The sequence below is a fragment of the Rana temporaria genome, chromosome 4 (assembly GCF_905171775.1).
Source record: "Rana temporaria chromosome 4, aRanTem1.1, whole genome shotgun sequence".
Lineage (NCBI taxonomy): Eukaryota > Metazoa > Chordata > Amphibia > Anura > Ranidae > Rana > Rana temporaria.
Genome location: NC_053492.1, coordinates 76,331,668 through 76,354,479, shown reverse-complemented (window position 1 = coordinate 76,354,479; position 22,812 = coordinate 76,331,668). Strand labels below are relative to the sequence as shown.

At 47.4% G+C, this 22,812-nt stretch overlaps 1 protein-coding gene across 1 annotated transcript in view; it reads right to left on the bottom strand.

Annotated features, from left to right (window-relative positions):
* SMC6 (structural maintenance of chromosomes 6) overlaps window positions 1-22,812 on the bottom strand; it is a 134,156-nt gene that overhangs the window by 49,857 nt on the left and 61,487 nt on the right. Inside the window, exons 14-19 of the mRNA XM_040348559.1 lie at window positions 22,141-22,319; window positions 15,534-15,735; window positions 13,334-13,448; window positions 12,877-13,037; window positions 3,834-3,969; window positions 341-421 (exon numbers count right to left, since the gene is read on the bottom strand). Coding sequence (XP_040204493.1) covers window positions 341-421; window positions 3,834-3,969; window positions 12,877-13,037; window positions 13,334-13,448; window positions 15,534-15,735; window positions 22,141-22,319 — 874 coding nt within the window. The remainder of the gene's footprint in view (window positions 1-340; window positions 422-3,833; window positions 3,970-12,876; window positions 13,038-13,333; window positions 13,449-15,533; window positions 15,736-22,140; window positions 22,320-22,812) is intronic.

Here is a 22,812-nt window from a genome sequence, read left to right as displayed (position 1 = left end):
TCTGACCACCGTGCCGTGAACGGCGGCTGCCACGCGCATGCACGAGAGTGATGTCATCGCGGCTCCGGTCAATCACAAAGCAGAGCCTGCAGACCTGGAAGCAAAAAAATGACATTCTAGAGCTGGAACAGCTTAGTTTTCAGGTACATTTCACATAATGTGCTAGTATGTGATGCATACTAGCACATTATTTTCTTCTTCCTGCAAGTTAAAGTCATAAAGAAAAAATGTCCAGCGGTATACAACCGCTTTAATAAATAGGACATGTAAATATGAAATGGCAACTATAACAAAGTATGATTTCTTTTGAGATTTATTTACATATCAAAAATCATCTCACCAATGTTGAAATGTCATTAGATGACGGCTCCTCTACACTTTCCAGATCTGTTATACGAGCATTAGATTTTCTGAGTTGGTCCTATAACAATAAAAGAAAACCAAGACAATCGAAAATCCTTTTTTATCATAAACATTAGTCACTTACTACCTTCCATATTATTAAACATATTGCAAAAAGACATGTCTTGCTATTCAGCTCAAATTATTACAAAAAAAGTAGGGCTGTGCAAAAAAACTTTTAATTAGTCGATTAATCTTTAATTTTTTTGATCGATTAAAATTCTTTTGATTAGTACTCACCTCTCCGCCGGCTTCTGGGCCTTCAGGGAGTTCGGTCGGAGATCCAGTAACGTCACAGACACTGGCGGGGCTTGCAGTGTCCATCTGAAGGGCTCCTTTGCTGTGCCTTCATATCTGCATGCCGGCGGGACCTCACTATCTGCCACACGCAAGGGCTGTTACACTTCCCTCTATCAACCTGGGATTCTACAGCCATCCACTGGGAGTTGTGATAGTTCCCTTCATGGGACATCTACATGCCGACAGACTGATGTTAACCTCTCCTCATCTAGATTCAGCAGTGGTATCGTTGTACACATTTTTATACCAGTATCATACTTAGCTACATGTTTTTATGACTGCTTTTGGTACCGTTTGGTATCACTCGCACCATTTTTACAGTTTATGTAGCTACATCGATTTTATCTCCAGTGCAATATTTATTTGGTTACCTACTTGAAGACTATAAAAGTTTTAATGCTATTCCCATCGAGCGCTGCCTTTGTGTGTTTTTTGTATCCTGCTATCCATTTTTCCAGTGGTTGGTAGCTGCACTGGGAATCAGTCTGCAAGGAGATCAGCTAAAAGTAGTTGGATCTGTATGTGCGTTATAATTAATCGAAATTAGTCGATTAATCGATTTAAAAAAAAAAACAATTAATCGAACAGAAAAATTTTGATCAGTAACAGCCCTAAAAAAAAGTAAAGTATAGGACAAGTGGAAGTATTGTAATAATAACAAACAGTCGAAAATGCAAACTACAAAAAACATCAAAGCCAACTATAAGGCTGCATTATACAATTTTCCTTTAGATTTACCAAAACCATAAAATATGAGGTCGAACCTAAACACTTTCAATTTGTATGCAATCCGGCAGACACTTACAATACATAGCTGAAGGTAAATCTAAAGAAAATTTAATAAGGAAATTGTATAATGTATGGTCAGCCTTAGGCTATAAAACAAAGACTGAAGTGAAGGTGCTAGGTAGGGTTGTCCCGATAATAGTATCGGTACCGAGCATTTGCCCGAGTACTTGTACTCGGGCAAATGCTCCGATGCTTCACCCGATATCTGGACAGTCTGACAGCCGTTTCTCCGCTTCTCTCTCTAAAGATACACCACCCCCCGTGGCTTTCAGGCTGCTTTAGTGAAATCAGCGGTGATCGGTGCTTGTAACTCTCCCACACAATCACTGATGACTGTCCCTGTATCCTCCTCCAGACCGCCTCCGTTCTGCTGCTGTCCCCCTCCATGCTGCTTTCTCCCTCCATATCCCCCTCCATGCTGCTCTCTCCCTCCATATCCCGCTCCATGCTGCTCTCTCCCTCAATATCCCCCTCCATATCCCGCTCCATGCTGCTGTCCCCCTCTGTACTGGTGTCCCCCTCCATTCTCCTCCTCCACCCCCTCGATCTGTCAGGATGGAGAGCGTAGGTAGGAGCCGGTAAATCCGGCTCCTTACCGTTCCGAGTGTACAGAGTCAGTGATCACTGACTTTGTCCATTCACATAACTGAAACATCGTAAACTTTGTCAACAATGTTTCAGTTTATGAATGGAAAGGAGCCGTTGTCCTCTCCCCATACTTTTTCAGCGCAGCTGAGGCTGCTGAGAAAGGGACTGGGAAATCTGTGTCTCTAGTCCCTTTCTCTGTCTCAAAGGGGAGATGTCAGGGGTCTGTTAAGACCCCTGATATCTCACCAAAGCAGGGCTGATAAAAAAAAATATTATTTATTAAATAATAATAAAAATACTTGTAAAAAATAAAATAAAAAACACGACACTTACACCCCCCCCCCCCCAATAAAAAAAAAAGAAAGCATTGTAAAAAAATAAATTGTAAAAAATAAAAATAAAAACTACTGACACATATGCCACTGTCACATGAGATTAAAAAGTATCGGTAATCGGTATCGGCGAGTACTTGAAAAAAAGTATTGGTACTCGGTCTTAAAAAGATGAATCCGGAAAACACTAGTGCTAGGGTTTACAAACTGGAAAAAATTACCTTCCTTCCTAAAAGGCATTGTACATTAGGGGTGCGCATCTTCACTGGTCTCACGATTCGATTATCTGGTCAACGATTCGGCGAAGCATCACGATTGCTGATGCGCTCCCACCGCCTAGGCTGCCCTTCCTCTAAGCAATCTTCTGGGACACATCACAGGTCCCAGAAGATTGCCCGGCTATGCAGGACAGCTCAGTGAGACATGCGCGCCCGGCTGTGAAGCTGCAAGCTGTCACAGCCGGATGCCCACAGTAAAATTGCCAACGCCGTGGACAGGCAATACTACTTTCAATTTAAAGTCAGAAGATACACTTTATTCGTAGCTGCTGACTTTTAATAAACAAAACATTTACTGGAACTGCTTTGAACTAAAAATAACTTCACCCCCTTAAAGCGGAGTTCCACCCAGTGGAACTTACGCTTTAAGCACTCCTTGCCCCCTGACATGCCACATTTGGCATGTCATTTTTTAGAAGGGGGAGGGGGGGGTGTAACCTCTTTTTAGTCAGACTTCCTGTCCCACTTTCTCCTTCTTGTCCAGGCAGCCCCTTAGTGTCAGCGATCTTCTGGGACACAACACAGGTCCCAGAAAATTGGCTGGCCAATGGCAGAACACAGTGCGCACTAGGCCATGAAGCCGAAAGCTGTCATGGCCGGGTGCCCACAGTAGATTTGACGGCAGAGAGGAGGGGGCTCCGTGCGGCCGCATCGATGGACTGTGTGACAGGTGAGTGTCGATTTAATAAAAGTCAAGAAAGAAAGAAGAAGAGTTATAGCCTGATGTTTATAGCCATTGTGAAATCTCAGGATTTTGACAGCTTGAAGCCCATCATTGTAATCAATGCTTTTTTGACCACTTTATTCGTGTAGTAAAATGTTTGGGGTAAGGGTCAGTGTGTATCCTTCATTGGGACACCCGTTTGGATTCTCATCACTGGACTCTTAATGAACTTTATGGCTCATGATATTATGGACTGCATTTGTATTTAAATATTACATTTATTTTATCTTTTACTCACCTGGTAGATTCAATTTCCACTAGATTAAGCGCTGCATTTTATTGTTATTTATGTTATTTTACCAGGAAACTGCTAGCCGCTTATATAAGTGATTCATTTAATAAAATCATTTTAAATGAGCGCAATCATTTTGTAGTTTATTTTATTAGCATTTCATATATAAAGCTGGGTTCTAATGTTACCTGTATCGTTTTCTTTGTGCCATGATGCTGCTGTAGAAGGGTTTCATTTTTCATGATATCACTTTTTAAGGAAAGAACCCTTTGCTGCATTGTGTATAGTTGGGAGGACACATTTTGGACTTCTCCTTCCAAGTGCCTGCAGAAAACATTAAAATATTCATTCTGCACACACAAACTTGAGAAAATGGAAAATTATATAGCTGTAAATTCATAAAAAAAACAATCATCTAGTGGCCTTTTAACCAGATAATTAAATTTCTCCCAAGTTCAGATTGATTGATGTCTAATTAAAGTAAACCTGTGCCGTTCTCTGTGCTGGGTTGCCATTGCCACCTAAAATTCTAGTTATCTGGATTTAAAATGGGGGGAAAAAAACAAAAAAAAAAATCAGCTCTGGTGCAAACATGCATATTAAAAAGTCAGAATGAGTGTGTACTCCAATGTGCTGAAGCCTGAAGATCATTCCTCAGTGCAGAATTTTTTTTAATTGTTAGGATCAACTGCAAATGCGTTATTTTAGGGCTCGACAAACCCCAGACACCATGACAACCAGAAACCGTGTCCTGGAGCCTGGGCTTCCTCCAGCCCACTCACCGCCAAGCAGGGATGTGCAATTCCTACCACCCAACTCCTGGGACATGCAGTTCTGGGCGCTGGGCAGATGCTTTTTTGTTTACATTTAGCCCTGCTTCGAGCTCGCAGCAGTGCCGGTTTACACTGGCGTGACTTATTACTTAGTCGCCTGACAAGTCGCGCCCCATTAGGTGCAATGGGACTGTTCTAATCAGAGCGACCCAAGTCACTTCAACTTAGAAAAAGGTTCTTGCCCTACTTGGCGACTTCACAGCAGCTTGCATTGACTTCTGTTCAATTGGTATGCAAGCCACGATGAAGTTGTGCTGTGCGGCTTTGAAGCTGAGCCAGTGTGAACCAAGGCACAGGGTTTGTTTTGGCCGGGTGGATGGGTGGGGTGAGTAGAGACTTCAAAGGGAAAGGGGCGGGGTCTTGATGAATTTTGATCGCGTTTGCAAGGTCCATGGAGGTATTTGGCGCATGCTGGCTGTAGTGGATGTGAGGTGCGTGTACCAGGACCGCACCATGGCTTCTGTCTGATCTGGGATCACTGTTATTGGGCCAGGCTCCTTGGGAGATAATACCGCACATGGCTGCCTTGAGGCTCCCATGTCATGAGGGTGCAGGGTATAGATATAGGCTATGGGTGTGTTGGAGGACTTTATGTACTGCTCATCGGGCAAGGGAACCTGCAGTGAAAGAAATGCATTGACTGACACGACAATCCTTCTGGAAATGCCAATTGCCTGTCTGTTACTGTGGTCCCAAATCTACCATGTATATCAGATATAGCAGCACTGACTTGATGGTTTAAACTGCTGATGTCTGTAATTGACAATGACAGCCAGGTGAACAGCATTTTCAGGAGAGGTCAGCGGACTTGTTCATCCGCTGACACCCGCAATCATATAGGGGCCAATGTATGTCCCGTTTTCATCCGCAAACGGATGGATGAAAATGCGGACATACGGTCCGCACATGTGAAAGGGGCCTAAAGCAGGGTGAGAAAAATCGGACCCTGCGACAGAAGATCTACTCTCAGGGGTGGAAGCCAAGGGACGTCTGCCACCAGACGCACCAGGTCCGCGTACCAGGAACGACGCGGCCAATCCGGAGGGACCAGGATTGTTGGTAACCCCTCCGCTTCCACTCTGCGCAACAGGCGAGGGAGAAGCTCCAGAGGAGGGAAGGCGTAGACTAGGCGATAGTGACCCCACGGTGCCACCAACGCGTCCGCCGAAGGGTCTCTTGACCTGGCCACAAAACGTGACATCTTCCGATTGAGACGGGACACCAGAGGGTCCACGCCTGGAGTGCCCCATTTTTGGCACAACTCTGAAACACTTCCGGGTGCAACGACCATTCTCCCTGGTCCAGTGTTTGGCGACTTAGGTAGTCTGCTTGTCAACTCTGCACCCCCAAAATGCACACGGCCGACAGAGCCGGAACGTACCTTGTGGCTCACCAGAGAATGTGTGCAACCTCCGCCGCCACGGACAAGCTCTGCGTGCCCTCTTGATGGTAGACATACGCCACGACCGAGGCGTTGTCGGACTGGATCCTGACCGAACGGTCCTGCAGACCCAGAGACCACTTGGAGAGCCGCAGCCTGATAGCCCGGAGCTCCAGGACATTGATTGGCAGACGGGACTCCTCCTGAGTCCAGCGCCCCTGGGCTGACTGGGCACTCCAGAACGACCCCAGCCGGAGAGGCTGGCATCCGTCGTGACCACTGTCCGATAGCACGGCAGGAATAATTTCCTGGTCCGAAGTACCGGAGATGTCAGCCACCACACTAGGGAGGACCTGACCAGGCGACTCACCCAAATCTGGTAATCCAGAGACGAAGGGAGCTTGTCCCAACGTGACAGAATCTCTTTCTCTAACACTCGGGTGTGGAATTGGGCATACGGAAACGCCTCGAAAGAGGCTACCATGGGACCCAGAATTCTCTTGCAAAAGTGAAGTGAGGACCACATCTGGGTCGCTAACCGCTGCACCGCAGTTTGCAGTGTCTGGAGTTCTTCCGTCTAGAGAAAAACTTGCTTCTGAGGAATCGAGGACCAACCCCAGGTATTCCAGTCGCTGAGACGGTACCAACATTGACTTCTGGACATTCAGTAGCCACCTGAATCTTTTGGAGGGGCTGGCAGGTGATGGACCATCCTCTCCTAAGACTGAGCTTAAAGAAGCTCTCAGGAGAAGGTCGTCCAGGTATCCCACAATAGCGATTCCGCGCTGCCTTAGCAGGGCCAGAATCGGAGCGATCACCATTGTGAATACTCGTGGTGCCGAAGGCAGGCCGCAGGGGAGGGCCACAAACTGAAAATGGTCCTCTTTGACCGCAAAACGCAGAAACCTCTGGTGTTTTGCGCGTATGGGAATATGCAGGTACGCGTCCTGAGTACCCAAGGACGCCCCAAAGTTCCCCTGATGGAGAGCCGCCACTACAGAGCGAACCATCCTGAACCTTTGCACTTTGAAAAAGGAGTTAAAGGGTCACTAAAGGAAAAAAAAATATGTTGCTGAAATGACTGTTTACAGGGTATAGAGAGACATAAAAGTTAACGGATTCCTTTTAAAAATGATTAAAAAAAGATTAAATTCAATCATATAATGTGCCTCTAGTTTCACTTTCGTTTTTAAACTGGTTTCATGTTTCTGTGAAGTAAAGAGACCCACAGAACAAAAACAAACAAATCCAGGGCAGTGTTTTGTTTTTAAAATGAATCTGATTGGTTCTGAGGAGTTTTAGACACACAGCGAGGAGCCAGACAAGCAGGAAGTGTGGAGATCAGAGCAGAATTACAGCAACTTCAAAGCAAAAACGAACAATGAGGACATGAAACCAGGACTGCAGTAAGGTAAAGGAAGCTATTTAGCAAAAAAAAAAAAAAATTCCTTTAGTGATCCTTTAAGGGCCTTAAGGTCCAGGATTGGACGGACCCCCTTCCTTTTTTGGGGAGTAAACTACAAACAGATTGGAGTAAAAACCCCTGAAACCGTTCCCTTGAAGGAACTGGTATAATCACTCCCCTGACAAGCAGATCCTGACCAGCCCCTGACAGGACCACCCGGCGTACCGGTGGAAGCTGGAGGCTGGAAGGAAAAATCTGTTTGGTGGACAAGAGAGAAACTCTTTCTTGTACGCCGAGGAAATTACCTCGCAAACCCAGCGGTCGGAAAGAGGGATCTCCACCGAGCCGCGCATCCGCAAAGTCGCCCCCCCACCCGAGTGTCTGGTGCTGGCAGACCTACATGCAGAAGCAGGCTTGTCCGCAGGCTTGTTGGGCTTGCGGTACCAGGTGCGCTTTTGATGTACAGCGGGCGCCTTAGCACCCTGGAAAACGTTTTCCTGACGCACCTGGGGGGGCAAAAAAAGCGCTTGGGGGAGGTAAAGGAGGGACTCCGCTTATGACGAGGCTCCTTACCCTTCCCAGACTGTGGGAGCAGAGTGCTCTTACCCCCTGTAGCATCTATAATGATGTCATCCAGGGACGCCCCAAAAAGCCGTGCAACCTTCAAGGTTAAGTCCCCTAAGGACCTTTTAGAGGTTTGGCCTGCAGACCAACGCTTTAGCCACTCAAGGTGGCATAGTACCACTGCGTAGGCCCTGGAGAGCAAGAGGAGCGTATCAAGGGCCAATTCACAGACAAACTGCAGGCCCTGCACTAACTGGTCAGCCAGGCCCACACAGAGCTCAGGAGCATTATGCGCCTCCAGCTCCTGCAGCAGGGACTTTGCCTGCTCGGTAATTGTCTGTGACACTAGAGCTCCAGCCAAAACCGGTCTCACTGCCGACCCCACTTCTGTGAACATGGAGCGGGCCACAGCCTCAGCTCTCCTATCTGCGGGGTCCATAAAGGCGAGAGCCCCTTCCACAGGTAACGTGGTAGACTTGTTCAGTCTGGACACAAGGGGGTCCGCTGACGGAGGACTTTTTTTTTTAAAGTCTTCCTCAAGAGGATAACGGACCGCAAAGTATTTTGGTACATCAAAAACTTTCTGCGGCCGATCCCATTCCTTGTATAATATTTTGTCCAGGTAAGGAACACAAGGAAACACTTTTGCGGTGTGGGGCGGCGTGCGGAACCCAAAAGGGACCAGCATCTCTGATGTCTCCGCCGTCCTCAAGTTTTTGAGTATCCCGCACCGCAGTGATAAGAGCTCCAACAAAACGCCTTATCAAGCGCTGACTCTGAAGCAGAGTCATCCTCACTGACCGTGTGGGCTAAGCCTGCAACATCTGACATGACAGAACCAGAGCCAGCAGCAGGGTATGGTTCCGTGTCAGAACCGTCCCCAGAAGCAGGCGCAGGGAGGGGTTTTTTACCCCCCTTCTGGCCGCTTGTCACTTCAATCCTGGCGATAAACGCCTAAGGGACTGCCGTATGGGCTCTACAGAGACCGCAGGGGCACTAAGGGTTAACTCAGGCATGGTTGGGGTAGAAGCCTCTGTTCAGACTCCATGTTGACCCACCGCTATGCCGCCCCAGTACTGCAAGGCAGAGACCCACAGGTCACCCTCCCGGCCGCAAAACAGAGAGCAGGGGACCCCCAGGTAACTCACAATCCGGCCAGGCTGTAGTGCTGCTGAAGCGCTTTCCGCTCTGCGCCGTCCCTCAGGAAGCAACTCGCGGGCTGCAAAATGGCGGCCATACACGTGTTTAAAAGCAACAGTGACACAGCAGAAAACCAGGGCTGTGGAGTCGGTAGATAAATGTTCCGACTCCTCAGTTTTAAGTACTTCCGACTCCGACTCCCCGACTCCGACTCCTCTGTATTAATATGCAAATGTATTTATACATTCCTTGAGGGAAAGAAACGCAACCTACCACAGGACTACTGGCTGGGAAGCCAACAGTCTACTGTATTGCACAGTTTAAGCAAAAGATAAACACAATGAAAACAATCAAGTGGCTGGATAGTAGCAGCAGGCATAAACATCAGGAACAGGATCTTTACCAGTTCAAAAATACAAACCACATTATTTGGTTGTTTTAGAACAAAAACAAAGCTTATCTATAATGAACCAAAAACAAAATCTGCAAAACCTAGAAATGGTTTATATTAATCTTGAAATGTAGTTCTAGGCTTAGCAAATGCAAATCAATTCAATGTAGAGTTCTAAGGAAGAGAATTGCCTCTGCCAGATCCTCATTCATAGAGGCTCTTAAGTCAGACTTTATTATTTTTAGGGCTGAAAATAATCTTTCGACACTGACTTGGGTGGGTGGCATTGCAGTAACTATTCTGGCCACATCACTAACGATCTCTGGATAAACAAGGATGGCTTCTTCAACAGTAAGTTTTGATGAGCGATCATACTTTTCAACTTCTTTTAGTGCTTTATAAAACTCCTGTTGGAATTTTTTTATTTGAACACTTACTGGTTCTCTAACATGCGTTCCCTGTAAAAGCAGAACACAACACTATGGAAAGTATAAGTATTGCAGCTCCTAATTGTGCGTTGCGTGCCATATAGTGAAGCACATGAAAAGCATGCTTCTTCACGGTCACTTAACGTGTTCGTTTTGCGGTTACGTGAGGCACTGCATGCATTGGCCTTTATTCTTACAGTAGAGAAGTCATTAATTATAACTTTTTGTGAATTGGGACAGTTAAACTTGCTTTTTTTTATTTTTTATTCCAATCTAAATTTAGTAGGAGTCGGAGTCGGTGCATTGTTTGCCGACTCCGACTCCAGGTACCCAAAATTTCCCCCGACTCCCACTCCACAGCCCTGCAGAAAACACAGCCCAGAACACACAGCAACTCCAGTACAACAAAAATTAATAAGAAGGGAGAAGCTGCTGCTCCAGGTGAGCACACCTGAGCAATCAATGTCCTCTCAGAAACAGGTGCCTGCAATGCATGAGGCAAAAACTTGAAGACAGGGTATGGACAGCCGCACACCAATGAATCTTAAAAAAGTAAGCCCTTAATGGTGAAAAAGGAAAGGCACTACAAAAAATTAATAGCACCACACAGCAGCACAGCCCCCGTAGTGACAGAGCCCCAGGCCCCCCCCCCCCCCCTTACAGCCGCCACCCAGCATGGGGAAGGAGGGAGAGGAAGGGAGAGAGGAAAGCAGGGCGGACCCTTATTCGACCTCCCCAGGAAAGCACCAGCCATACCACCTTGCCAGGGCAAGGGGCCACTACTTACCCGTCCTGCGATCACCGGCTGGAGGCATTCCGGACAGAACCAACGTCCGCTAAACGGCATGGCTGTCGGCCAGACACACTGGGCCAGATTCAGGAACATCAGCGGATCTTTGGTCCGGCGCAGTGCATCTTTTTTACACTGCGCCGGAGCAGCGCAGAGAGGCATGCTAGTGATTCAGGAAACTTTTTTCCTGTCTCTTGCCCCGGCGTGGCGGATTTTACACGGCGTAAGGCGGCGTAGCGCGGCGTAAGGCGGGGTAGAATAAAATGGGTGGCTCCCTATGCTAATGAAGCGGGGAGCCTGGCGCAGGGGTCACGCCGGGGCGCATCTTAGACCGCACATGCTCAGTGACATCCAGGGGTAAATGCCCCAATCTGCACATGCTCAGAACTGCGCCCCGGCGTGATCCCTGAGCTCCGCCGACCCACTACCAACGCCCAGTCCATGAATCAGCCCAGACTTCCGCCCTGCAGGTGCAAATGTACTGAAGCTTTTTTTTTTCTAAGCTAGGTGGTTTGCATTGTGGTGGGGCAGTTATGGCTGATGAGGAATCCTCAGGTGGGCAGATGACCAATTTCAGCCCAGAGGAGAGGGCTGTAATTATTGAGGGCCTCTCCCAACATGGGGACCGCCTCTATGTGTTGTCCAGCAAGTGTTGTTGCTCAGGTCGTTTGTAACGCTGCTTTAGCTGCTCTCCAGCTGACCTCTGCAAGTTTGGTGCAAAGTTACCCCTGCTTTATAAAGGGTAACTTTCCGCTGCAAACCAGAGTTACATGCACCGGGAGTAGCCTGCACCGGCAATTCTTAATTTGCTGAATCGGACCAACTCCCTCATTTGCATATTTAAAATAGAAAAACCAGGGCCGCGCTAGTTCAGACCAGCGTAAATGGGCGCCCACGCCGCACCGGCGTGGAAAGGTCCAAACGAAAAAAAAAAAATCTACGTTACGGCGTAATATTGTTTGCTGAATACGGCGCGGAGATACGCCGGCGCAAATTGGCATTTACGCCGCGCATCTCAGTCTACACCGGCGGAAATTGTTCCTGAATCTACCCCACTGTGACAAAGCCATAGAGACCGGTCATATGTGTGCCCTGGAACATGTAGTTCCCCGGCCAGCCCTGGAGCAACGGCGCATGACGTGGACGACTCTGAGCTGAGGGCCGGCACACGCTCGATGGCCAAGCATGGGGGGACTACAAGGATCAAGATCCAGCCTGTCACCCAGTCGGCAGTTGATAGTAGACCTCAGAATCAAAAATGCAGGAACAAAACAAAATAAAAGCGAAAAAATCGCAAAAAAATCCCAGAGTACTTGGACTCCAGAAGGCCATGTCTCTCCTGATGCTAGGCAGAAAAAAACTGGGGCTGCTGAGGCAGAGTGAGGGATATACCCGGGGGCCCCGCCCCCTGGGAGGAGCTATACTGAGAAGTGTTTTAACACTTGAAGTGCTGTTTTTTATGCTTAGTCTCTCCTGAAAGGAAGGATGATAAACCCTAAGGTCAATTGTTACGTTGTCCGTCCATGAATGGAAGAGGAAAAAAGGTTAAATTGACCCGTAGTGCCTTTCTGCAGATCTGCACAAACTAAAAAGGCACATAAATGTGAACTTAGCCTTAGGCCCCATACACACCATAGAATCTATCCGCAGATAAATCCCATCAAATGGGTTTCTGCGGATAGATTCTATGGTGTGTACACTCCGTCGGATATTTATCCGCGGATAAATCTCCCCTGGGATGGATTTCCAGCAGATGGATATTTGCTGACATGCTCAACAAATCCATCTGCTGGAATCCATTCCAACGGATGGATCCGCTCGTCTGTACAGACTCACCGGATCCATCCGTCCAAAGGGATTCCCCGCACGCGTCGTAATGATTTGACGCATGCGTGGAATTCCTTATATGACAGCGTCGCGCCCGTCGCCGCGTCATAATAGCGGCGACGGCGCGACACGTCATCGCCAGAGGATTTCAGCGCGGATTTCAATGCGATGGTGTGTACACCCCATCGCATAGAAATCTTCTGAAATCCTCGAGAGGATTTATCCGCGGATACGGTCCGCTGGACCGTATCTGCGGATAAATCCTCTCGTGTGTATGGGGCCTTGGACATCAATGGAAGCTGGTTTCAGTCTTCTTCATGTGCAAATTCAAGATCTGCCATCTTCATCGTCAAAAATAAAGCCCTGTTAGTTATAAAAAAACAAACAAACTGGCTCCTAACTTCAAAGCAAATTTGTCAAGCCCTGCACTATTTGATACGAGAACAAAACCAAAAAGCAAATATGTACCCACCCGATTTCCACGTCCACGTCTCGGCTCAGGTATTTGGATCGGACAAAGTCTGATGAATAGTAGCGGTTTTTAAACACTTGGTCTCCATCCGCAGTAAAAGCTTCTCTGCAGTTTCTGGGTGGTTGTCTCTTCTGCATTACCTCTCGAGCCTCACTATTATTCTGATAAAAGATCCTCAGTGAAACATTGTAAACACAGACATTTCCTTTAAAACATATGTTATTTTTTTTACAGAGGTAGCCATAGAAAAAAGGTAATAGATCCCACGTCAAGATAGTGAGACTTGCAAATAATAAGCATAGCGATCATTTTGAAAATCAATGTCTTAAAATTAAATTAGGACAGCTTAGAAAGAAAAAATACTACAATTCATGTTTTATGAGCAAATGGCACAGATCAGACAAATGACTGGCAAACTACCGCAGCAATAGTGATTTCATAAAGCAAAACAAAATACCTTAATGAGTAGCACTGTTTCGATTCCCCTCATGTCAATCAGGCAGTTGGCAACCACAGGGTTTTCAATCTCCAAAGCAGTGAATACAGTTGGGTAATTAGGATGGTGAGCAGCACTAAATAAGAATATACGCATGTCAGCTTTAACTGCTACAAATATTCTATTACACATCATTTATTAGGGTAACTCCACTTTTGTAGGGGGGGGGGGGAAATAGCAAATAAACATTTGATATAGTGTACACAATTGCTACATACAGTCATGATGTAATTGAACGTTATTAAAAATGATCTTTCCTTTTCAATCTGCAACAACTCTGTAATTTTCTGTAAAATGCAATCCTATACGGCTACCTGGAGGTGTTCAGTGCACAGAATGTGTACAGAATATCCCCAAAAACATAATTTCCTGCCTGTGTGATTGGCTCACTGATTTTCCCAGGAGTCTACACTAATACAAATCAGATTTTTGGAATTCCCTGGAACAGAAATTTTATTTTTGGTGAGAAACTCCCAAAGGGAAATCATGTCTAAAAGGGATGCAGATTTTGTCACTTTCCTCAGAGCCCTGCAGGGACAGCAGCTAGCTGATCATTTCAAAACCACACCCATATAGATTCAGTCAGAACATGGATACAGACAAACAAACAGCTATTTCTTCTGTTCTTCTGAAGAACAAAAGATACAAATCAGAATTTTTTTTTGTCAACAAAAGTGGAGTTATTTTTTAAAGCTGAACTGTACAGTAGACAACAGTAAAAACGATTATCATGTGCCCCCCCCCCCCCCCATAACCAGATTTGACAAGTTAATCAGTCTTGGGGTTGTGTAGAGTAGAAAAATACAAAAATTATTCCTCCCTCCCACAGGCATCCTCACCACTATAAACAACCAGGCCCATGAAGTCCTGACTTCTGTGAAATCATCACACAAAATTGACAAATGAAGGATATGGGTATACGCAAATTCCAGGGGACTATAAAAAACTGGGTTGAGGTGATGGATGCAGCAAAGACCAAGCTAAATAAGTCATTAAAGATACGTTAAAGTGGTTGTTAAGCCACGTTTATACTATACTCACTATCTCCTAATGACCGGTGCCCCTGTGTGCAATTTATAAAAAAAAATGCAGTAGATACCAGATTTCAGAACGCCGATCGGTGCTCACGTGACTGGCCGGCTCTCTCCTCATCCGACAGCTAGATCTAGCGGGGCCGAGGATCCCCCACGGATGTCAGTCGGAGGTGGAGAGAGCCGGCTGGTCTGGGCTCTGAAATCTGGTATATACTGCTTAGCAGCCATGAGATTCTGTGGTCAGTTTACAGGGGGGAGGGTAGAAAGTGGCAGGTACAACCAGGTATTTCAGGTGGCCAAATTACACAGAACAAGCACTGTGCTGTATAACATGCTTTAACCACTTAAGGACCAAAGGATATACCCCCTTAATGTCCAGGCCACTTTTTGCAATACGGCACTGCGTTGCTTTAACTGTCAATTGTGCGGTCATGCAACGCTGTACCCAAATTAAACTTATGTCCTTTTTTTCCCCACAAACAGAGCTTTCTTTTGGTGGCATTTGATAACCTCTGAAGTTTTTATTTTTTGCGCTATAAACAAAAAGGAGCGGCAATTTAAAAAAATTTTTACTTTTTGCTATAATAAATATCCCCCCCCCCCCAAATATATATATATATATTTTTTTTTTCTACACACACACACACACACACACACACACACACACACACACACACACACACATATATATATATATATATATATATATACACACACACATATATATATATATATATATATATATATATATACACACACACATATACACATATACATATACACACACAATTTTCATCGGTTTAGGCCTGTAAAAAAAAAGAAAAAAAACACAAGAAGCATATATTGATTGGTTTGCGCAAAAGTTATAGCGCCTACAAAATTGGGAAGATTTAAGACATCTTACTGCCTGCAGAGTAATTGACCGCACATCAAAAGTTAAAATGCAGCGGTGACCACTGCAGAACAGCGGTTTCCAGTACTTGATATTAATTTTTATTTTTTGGAGTGCCAGAGAAATAGTTTTGAATTGGGCATAGAATTTCACATAATGTGGGGGCACTGTATTTTGTAACAGAATAAAAACAAAAAAGACAAATTTAAAGCAACTAAAATGTTGATCTTCTCACCGTTGTGAGACATCATAAACTCGGTCTCGGAACTCATTTACAATGATTGATGGACGTTGACCATGCGGGAATTCCCTTGACATCAGATTTTGCAGAGTTCTCTCATCTTGGTGATTATCACAGCAGAAAGCAAGGAGCAGGGACTTCAGACAACTTTCCACAGCAAGATCAAGCTGTGGGTCTTTTAGACGAATGCAAGAACCTACATCCACAATAAAAACATTGATGTTAAAAAAATAAAAAAAATAAAGCAGACATAGAACTCACTAAGACTGGAAACTACTTTGTGGCAGTGTTGCACAACTACAAAGCAGCTGTCTTTTTTACATGTCAGTTTAACATGCACCTAGCACCAGAGATAGATAGGTACTCTCAAATAGTGCTGTGCAACATTACCCCCTCATAATAAAACCAATAACCTAAAAGGTGTGTATATATAAAAATAAATAAAAAATCATAAATACTTCAACATCGTGAACATGGGCTACATATGGGAACCTCATGCAGAGAGGCCACGGCCCGGTGGTTGAGGACCCCTGATATAACCAATAACCTGAAGATGTGTACAAAAAAAAAAGGATTTTTGTACTCACCGTAAAATCCATTTCTCTGAGTTCATAGACGGACACAGCCTTCATTGACCTTAGGGTTATGCTTCTTCCTACCAGGAGATTTAGGCAGAATTCTACAGCACTTAAGGTGTTAAAAACTTTCCTTCATGCCGCTCCTCCCAGGGGGCGTGGCTCCCCCAGGCATAACCCACACCCTGCTTTAGCAGCCTCAGTTCGTAACAAGCAGTACAAACAAAGGAGGGGTGGGTGCTGTGTCCGTCCATGAACTCAGAGAAATGGATTTTACGGCGAGTACAAAAATCCTTTTTTCTCTTTCGTTCATAGACGGACACAGCCTTCATTGACCTTAGGGACGTCCCCAAGCAGTGTCAAAAAATTCGAGGGGTGGGAAAAATAACACAGCAAAAACAGGTTACACCCCAAACAAAAACCGGAGTTACTCAACGGAGGAACTCCAACCGTAAACTGCCGCCTGTAACACCCTGCGGCCGAAGGAGGCATCAGAAGATGCACTCACATCCACCATATAAAACTTTGAAAAAGCGTGGACCGACGACCAGGTCGCAGCCTTACACACCTGTAACACAGAGGCTTGGTGTCGGAAAGCCCAAGAGGCCCCGATCGCCCTGGTCGAATGCGCCATGACCCGAAAGGGGGGCGCCCGCCCTTCAGGGCATAGGCCTGAAGCACAACCTGTCGGATCCACCTGGAAATGGTGGCCGACGAGACTGCCAGGCCCTTACTGGGACCGGACACAGACACGAACAGCGAGTCCGACTTCCGGAACGGAGCTGTCGCCGACAAGTAAACTCGAAGGGCCCGAACCACATCCAAAGAATGTAAAGTGGCCTCCTTCGGGTTCTTCGGCTGAGGACATAAGGATGGAAGAACAATGTCCACATCCAAGTGAAAAGCCGAAACGACCGTAGGGAGAAAAAACGGCTGCGGCCGCAGCACCACCTCATCCTTACGGATGACCAAGCAGGGAGCCTTGCAAGACAAGGCCGCCAGAACAGACAGACACCCGTCTGATCGAGGTAATTGCTACCTTTTGTGACAATAAACAAAAAACCTCCCGAATGTCCTCAAAGGGAGCATCCCGAAGCACTGAAAGGACTAAATTCAAGTCCCATGGGGGTAATGGAGGGCGCACCGGAGGGGCCACCTGCCAGACCCCCTGACCCAACGCACGCACCCAGGAGTGCGATGCCAAGGGTCGCTGCAAGTAAAAAACAGCCAGAGCAGAAATCTGGCTCCTAACCGTACGTAAGGCGAGAGCCTGAACCACTCCCTGCTGCAAAGACAGCAGAATCCTGTACACAACGCATGTACGAGAGTGCCAGTTCATCTCCCCACACACAGAGAAGTAGGCCTTCCAGGTATGAGGAAAAAACCTACGTGAGGTAGCCTTCCGTGCAGGCAGCACGGTAGAGACCACCAAGCCCAATAGGCCTTGGTCCTTAAGCCCCTGGCTCTCAACAGCCACGCCGCTAAGGCCGGTGGCTGTGAAACAGGGTGGAAGATCAGACCCTGTAACAGAAAATCAATTCCCAGGGGAAGACGCTAGGGGGCGTCTGCCAGCAGACGCACCTGGTCCGCGTACCAGAAGCGACGCGGCCAATCTGGGGCAATCAGGACCGATAGAATCCCTACAGCTTCTACTCTGCGCAGCAGGCGAGGAAGAAGCTTCCGAGGAGGGAAGGTGTAAAGTAGGCGACAGCGACCCCAAGGAGCCACCAACGCGCCTGACGCGTCCGCCCACGGGTCCTTAAACCTGGCCACGAACCGTGGCACCTACCGATAGAGACGGGACGCTAGAAGGTCCACGTCCGGAGTGCCCCACTTTCGGCACAGACCTCGAAACACTTGCGGGTGGAGAGACCACTCTCCTTGGCCCAGTGCAGTGCGACTTAGGTAGTCGGCTAGCCAATTCCGTATTCCCGGAATGTACCCAGCCGATAGAGCCGGAACGGACCCTTCGGCCCACCGAAAGAATGCGCGCGACCCCCGTCGCTGCAACAGAACTCCGTGTGCCTCCCTGATGATCAACCTACGCCACGGACGTGGTGTTATCGGACAGGATCCTGACCGGTCGGCCCTGTAGATCCAGGGACCACCTGGCAAGGCAAAGCTTGATTGCTCGGAGCTCCAGAACGTTGATCAGTAGGCAGGACTCCACCTGAGTCCAGTGCCCCTGGGCTGACTGGGTGCCCCAAGCGCCCCTCCCCAACCGGAGAGGCTGGCATCCGTCGTGACCACTGTCCAGTGGCCTGCAGAAAAATGACTTTCCGGCCCGAAGCACCGGAAACGCCAGCCACCACACCAGGGGAGACATGATCAGATGACTCAACTGAATCTGGTAATCCAGAGATGACGGAAGCTAGTCCCATCGTGACAGCAGTTCCCTCCGTAGTACCCTGGCGTGGAATTGGGCATACGGAACCGCCTCGAAAGAGGCTACCAACTGACCCAGAACCTTCCTGCAGAATCGCAGAGATGACCGCTTCTGGGTCTGCAACTACTGCACAGCAAATATCAGAGTCTGAAGTTTTTCCGCTAGGAGAAAAACACTCCCGCCCCGGAGGAATCCAGGACCAGTCCCAGGTATCCCTGAGACGGAATCAACCCTGATTTCAGGACAATCCAGAAACCAGCCGAACACTCGGAGAGCCTGACACGTGATAGACACGGCTCCACCAATGCAGAGCTCGAAGAAGCTCGTAGGAGAATGTCGTCCAGACATCCCATGATAACAAACCCCCGCTGTCACAGCTGGGCCAGTATCGGGACGAGCACCTTGGCGAAAACCCGCTGAATGGGAAGGACACCATTGAAAATGGCCCCCCCCCGACCGCAAAGCACAGAATCTCCGGTGGTTTGAGGATATGCAGGTACACGTTTATGACATCCAAGGATGCCAGAAAATCCCCCTGATGAAGTGCCGCTATTACCAAGCGAATCGACACCACCTTGACAAAACAAAACGAGGGACTTGAGGCCCAGGATCGACCGGGCCCCATCCTCCGTGGGGACACAAACAGAATGGAGTAAAACCCAGAGACCGTTCCAACGAGGGAACTGGCACAATCACTCCCCTGACCAGAAGATCCTGGACAGCCCCTGACGGAGTCAACCGGCGAACCGGAGGAGGCCAGAAGCCGGAGGGAAAAAACCTGTTTGGCAGACAAGAGAGAAACTCAATCTTGTACCCCAAGGAAAACACTTCGCAATGCGAAGCCAGTCTCCCACCCGAGACACGGGCGGGAGCAGACCTTCAGGCGGAAGCAGGTATGTCCGCAGACTTGTTAGGCATGCGGTATCAGGTGCGCTGCTACCCCGCAGCGGGGATTCAAGCACCATGTAGACCTACCCCCACCGCACAGGGCGAGCGAAAAAACGCTCGGAGGTAGGCAAGGAGGGTCCTTGTACAGGGCGAAGGTCCCTAGCCCTTCCCAGACTGTGGGAACAGCATGCGCTTACCACCCGTGGCATCCTCAATGATGCCAGTCAGGGAAGACCCAAAAGGACCGTTCACCCTTAACGGCCATCACCAAGGCCACCTTAGAGGTCCTTCTTCCAGCTCCTGCAGCAGGAGCTTCGCCCTTTAAGTCGGGGCCTGACCAGGGCCCCGGCCAGAGCCGGCCTCACCGCCGAACCCACCACCGTGAATAGGGAGTGGGCCACGGCCTCCACTCTCCTATCAGCGGGATCCTGAAATGCAGGAGCCCCTTTCACAGGCAACATGGTGGCCATGCGCAGTCTGGACACAGGGGGGATCCACTGGCGGAGGAGAGACCTACTTTGTTTTTTGTTTATTTTGTTTTTTTTAAAGCCCCCCTCAAGGGGGTAACAGGTTGCAAAGTTTTTTGACAAACTTTTTGCGGTGCATCCCATTCCTTGTATAACATATAGTCCAAATAAGGAACACAAGGAAACCCTTCAGCGGTGCGTGGTAGTCTGCTGGTACTGACACGGAGGTGTCTCCGCCACATCCTCAATTTTTAGTCTCACGCACCGCAGAAACAAGAGCTCCAACAAATTCTTGCCAGCAACTGACTGCAGCAGAGTCATCCTCACTATCCATAAGGGTTAAAACCCGCAGCCTGACATAACAGAACCAGAAAAAAACAGCGATTCTGTGTCATCCCCAGAAGCAGGCTTCAGGGAGGGGGCGCTTTTTTACCCCCCATCCGGGCACCAGCTGCTTCAAACCTGGCAAGAAACCCAGGACAGCCAACATAACAGATGTGGCAGGGGAAGGGGCATTAAGGGTTAACTCAGGCATAGCTTGAGTTCCATAGTGTCAGCGCTGAGTCACCAACCCTGCAAGGCAGGACAAAAAAAAAAAACACTGGTCACCTCCTTGCTGCTATTGCAGAGCATGGGGGCCCCTGGTATTCACCAACCCACCCAGCTGCAGAGGGAGCTGAAAAACCTGAGGTGTGCTCTGATGTGCTGGCTGTGATGTGTCTTCACCTCATGGAAGATTCACAGCGTTTCACAGCACTAAAACTGTAACAGCACTAAAACTGGTAGAAGAGACCAGAGGCTGTGCTGAATCATCTCAGGGAAGAATCACAGCGTTACCAAGGAGATTTCCAAGATGGCCACCATCTGAGGTAAAAATTACCTCATAGAACACAGCAGCACTGGCTGTGCTTTGTCTGTCACCTCAGGAAAGAATCACAGCGTTACCAAGGAGATTTCCAAGATGGCCACCATCTGAGGTAAAAATTACCTCATAGAACACAGCAGCACTGGCTGTGCTTTGTCTGTCACCTCAGGAAAGAATCACAGCGTTACCAAGGAGATTTCCAAGATGGCCGCTGTCTGAGGTAAAAATCAACTCATAGAACACAGCAGCACACAGCAGCACCCCCCAGAGTAACATACACAGTCCCCCAACAACACACGGGTCCCGGTGGTAATAAAGAAAACCCAGGAGGCCCCCCTTCACAGCCACTACCCAGTCAGGGGAAGAAGGGGGAGGAAGGGGAGAGAGGAAAGCAGGGCGGACCCTCAGTCGACCTCCCCAGGGAAAACACCAGCCAGACCACTTACCTGAGTAAGGGGCCACTACTTACCCGTCCTGCGACTACCCGGCTAGAGGTATCCCAGACAGAACCAACGTCCGTAAACGGCATGGCTGTCGGCCAGACACACTGTGACAAAGCCATAGAGACCGGTCATATGTGTGCCCTAGAACCAAAGTTCCCCGGCCGCCCCTGGAGCAATGGGGCCTGTCGTGGACGTCCCAAAGCTGAGCTGAGGGCCGGCACACGCTCGAAGGCCGAACATGGGGGGACTACAAGGGTCGAGGACCCAGCCTGTCACCCAGTCGGCTGTTGATAGAAGAATCGCAGGATTCAAAATGCAGAAACAAAATAATAAAAAAGCGAGAAAAATCGCCAGAAAAAAACTCCAGAGTCCAGGAACTCCAGAGAGAGCCTTGACCTCCTGTCGTTAGGCAGAAAACAAACTGAGGCTGCTAAAGCAGGGTGTGGGTTATGCCTGGGGGAGCCACGCCCCCTGGGAGGAGCGGCATGAAGGAAAGTTTTTAACACCTTAAGTGCTGTAGAATTCTGCCTAAATCTCCTGGTAGGAAGAAGCATAACCCTAAGGTCAATGAAGGCTGTGTCCGTCTATGAACGAAAGAGAAATGTTTTTTTTTTTTTTAAATACTTTAAAAGGGACACTAAAGGTTTCCATTCTTTTTTTTTTTTTTTAATAAGAAACATGTCATTCTTAGCTTACCTGGATGGTAGCACCCATCCAGGTACTAGTACAGACCTCAGGCCATAAACTGTACCAACGCTCCACCTGACCTTTTCTTAAAACAAAGGGTCATGGTGGTCTGGTAAGTAGGCACTTACCTCTACTTCCCACCTGGTGTGCGGAGTTCTCCCTCTTTCTTTCAAAACGCATACTTTAGCTGATATCCACAGTTCAAACGCAGAAGTGTGACAGAAATATCTTCATAAAAAAAAAAACACTTTCACCAAATGTAGTTCAAGATAAAATATTACAGAACATACCCAAAGGTCCAATGGGTTTTTTCCTGAAACGGCCCTGTCTGAAGGCCTCATCAATTGCTGCTAAAAGAGATGGCATATTTTGGCCAAATCTCTTCAGTCTGTCTGTTCTGCTGTCCTGAAATTCCCTTATTTGCCTTCTTAGTCTATCCATCCGATATTTGAGATCCCGCTCTTGATTACTGTTGACAATCAAACAGGAAGTCATATAAAGTGAAAAAGATCTTTGATGTTGAAATTGAATAGCAGAAATACCAAAATAATGGAAGACCTAAACGTGTATTTCAGCTGTGGTACTGTGTCATCTTACACTACAACACGGATGTAACCTTTTCTGAAGGAAAGGTCCAACTTACCCAGGAAAAGGAAAATTTACTCCCAAGGGCTTATGTGCAGCAGAAACAATTATAAATATTTACACATGGGTAAAAGGTATAATTAATTTTATTCAAAAAGTATCAAAATGTTACATAATAAAATGTAGGATATGAGGGAAAATGCATACATTTACATGGAAACGACAACCAGAGCTCTGGTATACAATAAAAGTGGTATTCACACAACTAGTCACAATATCCATACTGTATATAGTTCACCAAAAGGGGTGCCATATATGGCATTAATTATACCTTTTACCCATGTGTAAATATTTATAATTGTTTCTGCTGCACATAA